The sequence below is a fragment of the Andrographis paniculata genome, unplaced genomic scaffold (assembly GCF_009805555.1).
Source record: "Andrographis paniculata isolate CXL003 unplaced genomic scaffold, ASM980555v1 Contig95END, whole genome shotgun sequence".
In the NCBI taxonomy this organism is placed as follows: domain Eukaryota; kingdom Viridiplantae; phylum Streptophyta; class Magnoliopsida; order Lamiales; family Acanthaceae; genus Andrographis; species Andrographis paniculata.
Genome location: NW_026137634.1, coordinates 710,859 through 723,803, shown reverse-complemented (window position 1 = coordinate 723,803; position 12,945 = coordinate 710,859). Strand labels below are relative to the sequence as shown.

Below are 12,945 nucleotides of genomic sequence, written 5' to 3'. Positions count from 1 at the left end.
GGAAAATTTAAGAAAAAGTTAACAAGAACGCAAGAATTTGATTATCTACGTCGGAGACTAAGTTAGAATTTTACTATAAAATACGTATAATATATGTTAAAAAAAAAAGACAACAAAGGGTTTTTTTGTTTGTTTTTAACATCAGAACATCAAAATTAAGTGTAAACGATAATACTATTAGAATGAATCCACCTCTGTTTAAAGTCGTGTAAAAGATAACCTAATAATGTGAAATGAAATCGTAATTACGAGATTATAAGTTCAAACTTTATATACCTTTAAACATTTGTTAAATTAAAATTTTCATATAAAAAAAATCTAAATGAAAAACATTTGTTTGACAATAGTTTTGAATAATTTTTTTACTATTTAATCTTTATAATTTTTTATAAAAATATATTATTATTATTACTTATAAAATAACCAAATACAAATATTTTTTAAGTTATACATTTAAATTTAAATTCAAATCAAAATTAAACAAACTTTCAATCTCATGTGAAAAAGAATGACCTAGGATGATTTGATTATGTGTAATTAATTTAACTAGCTGAATAATGAATATATTAACCACTTATACTAAAGTATTTGATAAATCAACTGTTAATATTAAGTATTTATACGTATAATGATAATTAATGATATTTTATATTTTATTTTAAAAACATTTTGTTACATTTTATTTTGTATATTTTTTTAAAAAATTGTTAATTATTAATTTTTTTTAATTATTATTGTAATAATATTTTCTTTTGTTATTTTTAAATATTTGTAAGAAAATTAATATATTATTATTTTATTAAAAATAATGTATAATATAAAAGAACAAATAATTTGTATATTTTATTTTTATTATGTTATTTTTAATTAATTATTTTTTGATAAATTTATAATTTCAAATAAGTTTATTTGATTTTATTCAATTTTTTATACAAAAATTTTGTGATAAAAAATTATATATATAAATAAATAATAATATTAATATATATTTTTATTTTAACTAATTTAAATATTAACAAAAAAAACAATTCACATGAAAAAAGTAATAATTTCAATTACTTTAAGTTTATTAAAGAAAATTTATGACTTACTAATAGAAAGTGATAATCGAAATATTTAATTGATCGGATAAATATCAAAAAAATATACGATATTTTTTATATATAACAAAACTATTAAGTTATACATGATTACAATACAAATATTTTTTTTTATAAATATCATACGGTAACAAAATTGTGATATCATCAGTACAAGGTATTTTCAGTATTTTTTACCACCATACGTCCATTCCTCCAATATAGGAATCTAACCAAATAATGAAATCTAATCAAATAATCATCTGTTTCTTCAATCAAATTTATTAAATTTTACTCTATGTGCTTTTTTTTAAAAAAAAAATATATTTTTTATAAAATATTATTTTAATATTAAATTCAAATCAACTTTTTTTTTTTAAATTAAAAAAAATACCATCCTAAATAAATATAGGAATCGTTTTCTCTTCGACAGACGTCTTAGGGGTAAAAGTGTCAATTTACAAAACTACAGAGTGGTAATAGCGTAGGTGGTCTGGCAATACCATTTTGGATTTCCTCCACTAGGGTTTCTTTTATAATACTAGTAAATAAAAAAACATATTTCTATATAGATTTTTCTCTCTCCTCTCCTTCTCTCTCTCTCATTTTGGTCGACGTTTCTTCATTTGTGCTCATAGAAATTTCGATGTTCTCATACGCGTAGTTTGTTGCGAGTCGAGGGAAGGGGGCGAACTCTAGCTGGTTGTCTTTCCGTTCAATTCTCGGCAATTTGAGATAAAAATATGGCTTTCAGGCGGCTTCTTATTGAGGTCAGTTGCAAATCTCGATCATTTTCTTGATATCTAATCGATTTTCTTTCATTTTTAGATTGTTAGATTTGTGACGAGGATAAATCACTATTGTGATTTTCTTGCTGCTGTTAGTGTGCCCCAAAAAAGCCCTAATTTTGAAGATCTTTTCATTTTTAGGATTTCAGAATTATTGTGCAATTATTTTTGTGGGTTCTTTTGGGCGTTTAGAGCGGGGGTTGGAGGCGTTGTTGAGCATTTACATTAATATTTATATTCTTGTTTTCCGTATGTTAGAAATGGAAATAATTGTTGGTTTTTTAGGCTATAGATAGCGTCCTCCTTTATTTCTGCACTCTGTAGTTGTTTAATTTGTTTTTCATGGTTGACTTGAAGTTTCTTGGATTCGATTTTCTTGTAAATGCCTCTGTCATTGTGTTTGTTTTTATAGATATGACTTGGATGGGTCATTTTCTTGCTTAAAGTTTGTTGTTTTACTTTAGGTCAATAGGCAGGAATCGCGACTGAGGCAATTAAGCAATTTGGCTTCTCGAACTTATAGAACTTCACCATATGAAAGGGGAGGTATGGATTAATTTATCTGACGCCTGCTCTTTATATTTTTGCTATAAATCGATTCGGTGGCATTTGCATTTTCTAGGTGGAAGCTAATTCTTGTCTGTCACATTTGTTATTGCAATATAGATTTGTGAGGCCAAATGGTGGAATCGTGTTTTACTTGATCAAATATCGTTTATTTACTGTTCTGAGTGTTCTTGTAGCTTTGAAATATCGGATATGTTTGAAATTTGATCTACTTTTTAATGCTCCTATGTATCAGTTTCATGTTAATGTTAATTGTTGGTTGCATAGTGTTTTCCAGAGTAGCATTTATCATTTTACCAGTGTTGCTTCAATCTTGCCATAACCATGTTGCTGATATTGTTTGTCTTCTAAGTTTGTTTTGTTCGGGAAGGATAAAAACCATTTTTCTGAAGCATAGCAGCGTAATTTTTTCATTTATATCTTCCATCTTCTACTGCAGTATCAACATGACCACTACCCTCTTATTTACTTATGTAGTGCGAAAGGCTTCGAGTACTGTTGGGACAGGTAGCTATGGAAGATCTGGATATTTTGGTAGTTTACCTCGTAGAGTGCGTGACACTGAAGGATCAGTTGATGCTGCATATCTTAAGGAACTGTATCATCGAAATGACCCTGAGGCAGTCATTCGGTTATTTGAGAGTCAACCTTCCCTACATTCTAGTCCATCTGCTCTTGCCGAGTATGTCAAGGCCCTGGTTAAGGTTGACCGGCTTGACGAAAGTGAGCTACTGAAGACATTGCACAGAGGTCAGCACATAATAATTTCTTCTATAAGTTTAGATTTCCAATCATCGAAAAAGTTTCCTTATGATTGTTAGGTCAGATGCCTGTTGAACTATATTTAAATTTTCAGTTTTGATTCCCTATTCGTGATTTCTATTAACTTCAATTACAGGGATGTTGGGAGCTGCTAGCGCACACTTGGATGAAGAAAGCAGTGGAGCACTTTCAGCTCTTCGAAATGTGGGGAAGTCTTCGAAAACTGGAATTCTTGGCACTGCAAGTGCTCCCATACACATGGTGACTGCTGAAGGGGGGAATTTGAAGGAGCAATTATGGCGCACTCTCCGAGCTTTGGGGTTGACCTTCCTTTTGATTTCTGGTGCTGGGGCACTTATTGAGGATAGAGGAATCGGAAAAGGTAATGTTAACGAGCATTTCCTTGCTGTTTTATATAGTGCATCCGATGCATCTCTGGCTTAAAAGAAGTTCTATATCTGTATTAATTTTATTTGCTGTTGACAGGGCTTGGTTTGCACGAAGAAGTGCAACCTAGCATGGAATCTAATACAAAATTCAGTGACGTGAAGGGAGTTGATGAGGCAAAAGCTGAACTCGAAGAAATTGTTCACTACCTTCGTGATCCAAAGGTAACTGCATCACAGATCGGTTGTTTAGTGAACTTCTGCATTTCAAACACATACTGGATATTAAGAGCATCGAGTGATGGCGTTGGAGTCTTTTTTTGCGAAGCTAAATTTATGTGAGTTCTTATTGTAGCTATCATGTAACTGCAGCGGTTCACACGTCTTGGTGGTAAACTTCCTAAAGGTGTTCTTCTTGTTGGTCCTCCCGGAACTGGAAAAACTATGTTAGCAAGAGCCATTGCTGGAGAAGCCAGCGTACCATTTTTCTCTTGCAGTGGCAGCGAGTTTGAAGAAATGTTTGTTGGCGTTGGAGCCCGTAGAGTGAGAGATCTCTTTGCTGCGGCAAAAAAGAGATCACCGTGCATTATTTTTATCGATGAGATTGATGCCATAGGAGGAAGCCGAAATCCCAAAGATCAGCAATACATGAAAATGACACTAAATCAATTGCTCGTGGAGTTGGATGGCTTCAAACAAAATGAAGGGATTATCGTGATTGCTGCAACTAATTTTCCCGAGTCACTTGATAAGGCGTTGGTGAGGCCTGGCCGGTTTGACCGACATATTGTTGTCCCAAATCCCGATGTTGAAGGGCGGAGGCAGATCTTGGAATCCCATATGTCGAAGGTAATTGTTTCATTATCTTGATTGCGAATCAGACTCTTTTGGGTCAAGCTGCTCTCTTATGGTCAGTAAACCTTCAAATAACATCTCTTTTACTTATATTTGCATCCGTTTTCTTTCTTTTCCTTAAGGTTTATTTATGTATTTTGTTTGAAAATATCGACATCTGATCAATAGGAAATCAATATTCTAATATTACAATATGCTAGAAAATAAGGCTGTAGCTGTTGATATGGATTCTCGATTTGATTCGTATAAGTTGATTTATGTCGCATGTTCTTTCTTCGACTTTCCATCTTTACTTGAATACCATATCCATCTTGCAGGTTCTGAAGGCAGACGATGTCGATCTAATGATCATTGCCAGAGGAACTCCCGGATTCTCTGGTGCGGATCTTGCAAACCTTGTCAATGTAGCTGCTCTCAAGGCCGCCATGGATGGTGCCAAAGCGGTAACCATGGTTGACCTCGAGTACGCCAAGGATAAAATCATGATGGGAAGCGAGCGTAAATCAGCAGTAATATCCCCCGAGTCACGAAAACTGACGGCCTACCACGAGGGGGGTCACGCTCTCGTTGCCATCCATACCGACGGCGCTTTACCAGTGCACAAAGCAACTATTGTCCCGCGAGGCATGGCTCTCGGCATGGTTTCCCAATTGCCGGACAAAGACGAGACAAGTGTCTCCCGCAAGCAATTGCTCGCCCGTCTCGACGTTTGCATGGGAGGAAGAGTCGCCGAAGAGCTCATCTTCGGAGAAAGCGAAGTCACCTCAGGCGCATCGAGTGATCTCAAGCAAGCCACCAGCCTCGCCAGAGCGATGGTCACCAAGTACGGGATGGGGAAACAGGTCGGAGTTGTCACCCACAACTACGACGACAATGGTAAGAGCATGAGCAGTGAGACGAGACTCCTCATCGAGCAGGAAGTCAAGGATTTTCTTGATCGAGCCTACAACAACGCCAAATCCATCCTCACCACACACAACAAGGAGCTTCACGCCCTCGCCAACGCCCTCCTCGAGCAAGAGACACTTACAGGTAATCAGATCAAAGCCCTACTCGCTAACGTAAACTCTCAGCAAACGCAGAAACAGTCGAAGCAGATGGTCAGCTCACAGTCGAGTACAGCTCCGCCGTCGCCGCCCAATGCAGCTGCCGCCGCAGCTGCAGCGGCAGCTGCTGCCGCCGCTACTGCCACTGCCGCAGCCAAGGCTAACGGCGCCACACTGTAAGTCCCTTATAGTTTCAGTGCTCGAATTTAGATTCTCTACCTGAAAAATCTTGACACATGAGAGTATTCGATAAAAATTTCTTCGTCATCATCATAACCATCTCTTCGTCTCCAATGTGAATACGGTTAGTTGTTCTTTCGTGCATATACCCGGTTATTATCCGTTTTGCGCGAACCGGAACCGGTACGTCTGGAATGAGATGATTATTGTTTTGTGTAAGCTTTAGGAGGTGAGCAGAGGAGAAGAAATAAACAGTGAACATGTAACTCTCAGTTTGCCAACCTTACATTATATTTGATACATTATCAATATGGATATTGAAAATTTCGTAGCGGTATACTATAGTTGTGTTGTGTGGTTGAAGGTGGACCGTTGGATGTTGTGGTGTGATGGACGGCCGAGATTAGATTAGATTAGATTGTAGGGCAGGGATATCGCCATCGCCAAGTCCCAGGATGTGTATAAATTGAAATTTAAGCCCCCCGGCTCTTTCAGCCTCACTAGATACGCCAGCCAGCTAGCCCATTCGTGTTGTTATGTGACAGGTGTCGAAATATAATTGGTTCCTTTGATATATATACTGAATATTCTATTGTGTTTTGTTTTGTTTTGTTTAAAGAGGAAAATACTTGTTTGTGCACTTATTCTTATTCCATCCTCTACAGGACACAGCACCTGCCCCCACATAGATATATAAGCTGTGGTGGATGGCCATTTAAAATCATTACTGTAAATGATTTATATATATATATATTTGATATAACTAATTTGTATATGCAGATATTTATTTATTTTATATAACACTTTATTTTTTTAATAAAAATAAGAATTCATTATATGGTAAATATGTATAACACAATAGTATAAATTTCCTATTATTTTTTACATATTCTTACAATATAAAAGGTATTTAATTTTTATATACTTCATAACATATTTGCATTCAATAACAAAAAATAATCATATATACAAAATTAATCAAACTTCCAAGAAAATAGTATATCAATATGCTAAATTTGCTTAACAACTTATACATATTGATCAACATCTTATTTTTATATATGTATTCAATATATAATAAACAAAAAGTTGTTTTCTTTTTAAAATATATAAGATAATAGTTTATTTTTATTGTTAAGATGACATATTTTATGTATAAATTCTGCATATTAAACCAAACCGACAACAATGATATCTTATTTTTGTTGTGGTTTGTATTTTGAATTTTAATATTTTTTAAACCAAATGTAATATCATGTACGAAAATAAATACTAAAATATATTTTATAAAAATATTACTAAAAACAAGGTAATAAAATATATGTAATTGTATCCGCACCAACTCCTCGTTGCTACTACATACATCACACAGCCAGCCACCTACCAACCACGAATCCCTACCTTTTACCCACCCTGGTTTATTTTAATACTATCACATATTTTTCATTAATAAAAATATATATGCACACAAATCAAAGCACTTTTTACAATAACAAATGAATAAATAGATAAATGAATAATAGATAAATGTTATGTGAGGTGGGAAATAAAGATAAGCCAAGTGTGTTACAGATTACGCCATGCCACGCTCCCATCGCCCACAAATATTCATCCTTTCTTCCCCAAACTATTGCTGCTTTGAAATATGATTCACTGACACGTTTGATCCCACCCCATCTCCATTTTTAAAATTATTTTATTTTCAATTTTCTGGCCCTAATTTTATTTATTTGTTTTATCCCTAAATTTGGATCCACTGAATCCCAATCCATCCCCATCCATTCCCTTCCATTCATTCTTCCTTTGGGCTCTCTTCAATTCCAACTTGGGCTAATAAAAATTGGATCTTTTTTTTTTACCAAATTCAAGCTTTTGTATGTATATGTATGCATGTGTATATACAGGCACATACACAAACGTGCGTATGTGTGTGTGTTTTCTGTATATAGAGGCAGTGAGTTGAGTTGCACTCTCAACCTCCCCTAACAACCCATCTTCTCTACCCACCTTAGATCAGGGCGCACTACTGCACTGCACTGGTTCTTCCCCAATTTCCTTGAACCGGCCGTTAATGGAGCGCGCCAGAAAATTAGCGAACCGGGCGATTCTGAAGCGCCTGGCGTCGGCGTCGAAGCAGCAGCAGCACCACCAATTCCGCAGATCGTCGTCGAGGTACGTCTCCTCTTTATCTCCCAGCGTCATTCAATCCCCCAATAATGTCTCCAATCTCCGGCGGAGCTTCGCGCAATTCAACGCCGCTCGATCCATCTCCATCGACGCCCTAAAACCAAGCGACACCTTCCCCCGCCGCCACAACTCCGCCTCGCCGGAGGACCAATCGAAAATGGCGGAGTTCGTCGGATTCCAGTCCCTCGACGCCATGATTGACGCCACCGTTCCTCGATCTATTCGCATCGATAAGATGCAGTTCCCCATCTTCGATTCCGGATTAACTGAATCCCAAATGCTCGACCACATGTCCTATTTAGCTTCCAAAAATAAGGTTTTCAAATCCTACATAGGGATGGGATATTACAACACATTCGTCCCCCCTGTAATCCTTCGAAACATCATGGAGAATCCCGGCTGGTACACTCAGTACACTCCCTACCAGGCCGAGATTTCGCAGGGCCGACTGGAATCCCTCCTCAATTACCAGACCATGATTACGGATCTCACAGGTCTCCCCATGTCCAACGCTTCCTTGCTCGACGAAGGCACTGCAGCCGCCGAAGCCATGTCGATGTGCAACAACATTCAGAAAGGGAAGAAGAAGACCTTTGTGATTGCCAGCAATTGCCATCCCCAAACCATCGATATTTGCCAGACTAGAGCCGATGGATTCGATCTTAAAGTTGTTGTTTCCGATGTTAAGGACATCGATTACAAGTCGGGGGATGTCTGTGGTGTTCTTGTTCAGTATCCGGGGACTGAGGGCGAGGTTGTCGATTATTCGGAGTTTGTAAAGAATGCTCATGGTAATGGAGTGAAGGTCGTGATGGCGACGGATTTGTTGGCTTTAACTATGCTGAAGCCTCCCGGCGAATTTGGGGTTGACATTGTCGTTGGCTCGGCGCAGAGGTTTGGAGTTCCGATGGGCTATGGAGGCCCTCATGCTGCCTTTTTGGCGACGTCGCAGGAGTATAAAAGGATGATGCCGGGACGGATCATTGGAGTTAGTGTTGATTCGTCGGGGAAGCCTGCTCTTCGTATGGCGATGCAGACTCGGGAGCAGCACATTCGCCGCGATAAGGCCACGAGCAACATTTGCACAGCTCAAGTTAGTGTGTTTTGTTTTAGTAGCGCATTCGTTTCGAAAAGATTGTGTTTTTACTTGATCATGTTGCTACTTTTTTGTGCTGAGCTGATGTCGATATATATATATATTTAGGCGTTGCTTGCGAATATGGCTGCGATGTATGCTGTTTATCATGGACCCGAAGGGCTTAAAACGATTGCGCAAAGAGTTCATGGTCTTGCGGCAGCATTTTCTGCAGGGCTGAAGAAGCTCGGGACTGTGGAAGTTCAGGACCTGCCTTTCTTCGACACGGTGAAGGTCAAATGCGGAGACGCGAAGGCCATTGCCGAGGCTGGTTACAAGAAAGAAATAAATTTACGGATTGTGGATGACAAGACTGTAAGCATGTTTAATTTGGCAGACGACGTATCCTTACTGTAAATTCAATGATTTGGAAATTTGGAAATAACCATATGCTCTGTTGATTAGGTAACTGTTTCTTTTGATGAAACGACCACATTAGAAGATGTTGACAAGCTGTTTGAAGTCTTCGCTTCCGGAAAGCCTGTAAGGCTGAATTTTAAGTGCCGATTCTGGGTAGCTTGTAGTGTTGTACGTTTGTTTATAATTCGATTATTTGTTTGTTTGTTTGTTTGTCAGGTTCCATTCACGGCTGCATCTCTTGCTCCGGATGTTGAGAATTTGATCCCTTCCGGCCTCGTGAGGAAGAGCCCTTATCTAACGCACCAAATATTCAACTCGTGAGAATGAGTTCTTTAGTATGATTTTATACGATCTTTTCGATCATTGCGTGTGATGTAACTTTAGGTGTTGCATTGGCGTAGGTTCCATACCGAGCACGAGCTTCTTAGGTACATTCATAAGCTTCAGTCCAAGGATCTGTCCTTGTGTCACAGTATGATTCCCTTGGGATCTTGCACGATGAAACTAAACGCCACCACGGAGATGATGCCGGTCACATTCCCTGCGTTTTCAGATCTTCATCCTTTTGCCCCAGTCGAGCAGGCTGCCGGCTACCAGGTCAAATAAAACTATTTCAAATCCAATTTACTAAATGTTTGCTTGATGAAACGCCATCATCAAGATCCAGATTAGTTTACTTATCGAAATTGTTTCTGGTTTGTTTTGCAGGAAATGTTCAAGAATTTGGGTGAACTTTTGTGTACAATCACTGGCTTCGATTCTTTCTCTTTACAACCGAATGCTGGCGCTGCTGGAGAGTATGCTGGACTGATGGTTATTCGCGCATATCACAGGGTATATTTCGTTAATATAACTAATTTAGACACCGAAGATGGATTTATTTTTTCAGCGAACCATATGTATATATATACTCTGCCCTGGTATCTTCAAATCTACATTCGTGTGCAGTCTAGAGGAGACCACCATCGCAACGTATGCATCATTCCAGTGTCGGCGCACGGCACAAACCCTGCAAGCGCAGCCATGTGCGGGATGAAGATCATCACAGTTGGAACGGATTCTAAGGGAAACATCAACATTGATGAGCTGCGAAAGGCTGCAGAGACGAATAAACAGAACTTGGCTGCACTTATGGTGAGGAAAAGTTTGTTGCTCGAATTTGAACACTATAGTGTCTTTGTTGCTTTCGTGTTGGGGATGAAGAATGTAATATCTGAATTTAGGTTACGTATCCTTCGACACACGGAGTTTACGAGGAAGGGATTGATGAGATCTGCAAGATAATTCACGAGAATGGCGGCCAAGTTTACATGGATGGAGCTAATATGAATGCTCAGGTATAATTCGCTTACTTATCATCTCCATCCTTTGTTGCGTCGATTTCATTACTTTCTTATTCGCATTTGTTCCTTTTTATAGGTTGGTCTGACGAGCCCTGGGTTTATCGGTGCTGATGTTTGCCATCTCAATCTCCACAAAACGTTCTGTATTCCTCATGGTGGAGGCGGCCCGGGCATGGGGCCTATTGGGGTGAAGAAACACTTAGCGCCGTTTCTACCATCGCATCCTGTGGTACGTAAAATAGCATTGGCGGGGCGATGTTGATATTCTGCTGGATTTACATACGGTGGGCATTGTTATATTCGAGTTTTGCATTTTCGATTCTGATCTTGCAGGTAGCTACGGGAGGCATACCAGCGCCGGACGAGTATCAGCCGCTCGGTTCCATTTCAGCTGCGCCGTGGGGATCTGCGCTCATTTTGCCCATTTCATACACGTACATTGCCATGATGGGGTCGAAAGGATTGACTGATGCATCGAAGATAGCCATCTTGAATGCCAACTACATGGCTAAACGTTTGGAGGTCTTTTCGTCGTCTCTAACACTTGCTCGATTGATTTCTTGATATGTCGTGTTGATACATCTTCGTGTTTTTGAACTTCAGAAGCATTACCCTATCCTTTTCTGCGGTGTGAACGGGACAGTAGCCCATGAGTTCATTGTAGACCTGAGAGGATTTAAGGTACCTCGCGAAGCTTGATTTCTGTTTTGATTCCGAAGCATCGATCCCTAATTCTTGCAATGATTGTTGTAGAACACGGCTGGAATTGAACCCGAAGATGTTGCGAAACGTCTCATGGACTACGGTTTCCATGGACCGACTATGTCGTGGCCAGTTCCCGGCACACTCATGATTGAACCGACTGAAAGCGAAAGCAAGGTAAAGAGGCAAAAAAATATACCTGCATTGTATACTGTATATACTAATCTCTAATCTCGAACCGTAATGCAGGCGGAGCTGGACAGGTTCTGCGACGCGCTGATCTCTATTAGGGAAGAAATTTCGATGATTGAGAAAGGAAACGCCGATGCTCAAAACAATGTTCTCAAGGTACCATTACTACTTCCGACATTGATTCTTTGATGATTTGACGACACATATGTTGCTGATTTTCGACACTTGGTATCAGAGCGCTCCTCACCCGCCGTCTCTTCTGATGGCTGATGTTTGGACAAAACCGTACACCCGGGAATACGCCGCCTACCCTGCTCCATGGCTCAAGGCTGCCAAGTTCTGGCCAACGACAGGTTTATATAAACAATCGTACAATTTCTTGATCAGTCGAATCTTAACCAAATTTAACAACGACGGATTGGATCGTGTTCAGGGCGCGTGGACAATGTGTATGGCGATCGCAATCTGATCTGCACGCTGCTGCCGGCGTCTGCGACGGCCGAAGAAGCTGCTAAGGCTGCCACTGCCTGAGAGCTGAGTTCTTGCTCTGGTCTGGACTGGACTGTACTCTGTTGTCTGTACATAACCAACCTACATTATTATTATTATTATTATTCCTTATTAATGCTTCGTCTTCCACAACGCACGTTCTTCTTTATTTACATTGCATAAATATAAATGTTGCTGCTGCCGATGATGATGACGATGATGATGACGATTATGAAGTACTTAGACATTATTATTAATATCAATTATTGTTGATCTTCCCTCCCAGTGCTCTCTCTTCTTAATTGCCATTTGTTCAAAAGTTAGTTTCTCTTTGTTCTATTTTGGTGATCATTTTATACTTCAGCCTGTGATTTTATAGTGTGAGTAAGTCCTTTTGTCTTCACATCTTTCCCATCTTCGATGCGATGAATGTGTTTGGATTTGAATTTGAATTTGGTATTAAAATAATACGTGACAAAGATATTTTATAAAAGTTTTTTTTTCTTTTTTTTTTTTAAGAAACAAATATAGAGTCGGGTGTTAAGATACAAACACATTCTTAAGTTGAGTTTCAGAAAAAATAATAGGATCATATATTTTATTTCTTAAGTTGAGTTTCAGAAAAAATAATAGGATCATATATTTTATAAAAAGTTCGTCTAGAAATTTGTATTTAAATAAAAATTAAATAACTTAAAGCCACATGTAAAATTAACTCCACACACATATATATATATATATATATATATGAAGTTTCATTCTTTGTTTCACTCTATACTTTTCATTCTATACTTCATCGACTCGATCATGGATAATTCTGAAGTTGTCGAATGCTTGGTTAATCTGGCCAATTATATAGAAAAAGATCTTTCAA

General features: G+C 38.3%; 2 protein-coding genes across 2 annotated transcripts; both read left to right on the top strand.

Annotated features, from left to right (window-relative positions):
* Positions 1–1,647: 1,647 nt before the first annotated feature.
* On the top strand, positions 1,648–6,260 carry LOC127243365 (ATP-dependent zinc metalloprotease FTSH 4, mitochondrial). The gene is made up of 7 exons (XM_051263343.1): positions 1,648–1,849; positions 2,332–2,413; positions 2,912–3,184; positions 3,333–3,578; positions 3,683–3,807; positions 3,955–4,431; positions 4,755–6,260. Exons 1-7 carry the CDS (start codon positions 1,823–1,825, stop codon positions 5,661–5,663), a joined length of 2,139 nt encoding a protein of 712 aa, XP_051119300.1. The 5' UTR covers positions 1,648–1,822; the 3' UTR covers positions 5,664–6,260.
* Positions 6,261–7,552: 1,292 nt separating this feature from the next.
* Positions 7,553–12,356, top strand: LOC127243419 (glycine dehydrogenase (decarboxylating), mitochondrial). Its single transcript, XM_051263423.1, has 15 exons — positions 7,553–8,943; positions 9,055–9,300; positions 9,391–9,468; positions 9,562–9,662; positions 9,747–9,942; positions 10,054–10,179; positions 10,294–10,479; positions 10,569–10,682; positions 10,765–10,917; positions 11,022–11,210; positions 11,292–11,369; positions 11,442–11,567; positions 11,640–11,738; positions 11,818–11,935; positions 12,016–12,356. The coding sequence occupies exons 1-15, from the start codon at positions 7,735–7,737 to the stop codon at positions 12,111–12,113; spliced, it is 3,117 nt and encodes a 1,038-aa protein (XP_051119380.1). The 5' UTR covers positions 7,553–7,734; the 3' UTR covers positions 12,114–12,356.
* The last annotated feature ends 589 nt before the right edge of the window (positions 12,357–12,945 follow it).

Excerpts from the sequence above, each read along its gene's own strand:
- LOC127243419 (XM_051263423.1), top strand. The coding sequence starts at position 7,735 with ATGGAGCGCGCCAGAAAATTAGCGAACCGGGCGATTCTGAAGCGCCTG. Across the intron at positions 10,683-10,764 it reads GAGCTAATATGAATGCTCAG|GTTGGTCTGACGAGCCCTGG; the intron begins GTATAATTCGCT and ends TCCTTTTTATAG. Across the intron at positions 10,918-11,021 it reads TTCTACCATCGCATCCTGTG|GTAGCTACGGGAGGCATACC; the intron begins GTACGTAAAATA and ends CTGATCTTGCAG.
- LOC127243365 (XM_051263343.1), top strand. The coding sequence starts at position 1,823 with ATGGCTTTCAGGCGGCTTCTTATTGAG. Across the intron at positions 1,850-2,331 it reads TCAGGCGGCTTCTTATTGAG|GTCAATAGGCAGGAATCGCG; the intron begins GTCAGTTGCAAA and ends GTTTTACTTTAG. Across the intron at positions 3,808-3,954 it reads ACTACCTTCGTGATCCAAAG|CGGTTCACACGTCTTGGTGG; the intron begins GTAACTGCATCA and ends ATGTAACTGCAG.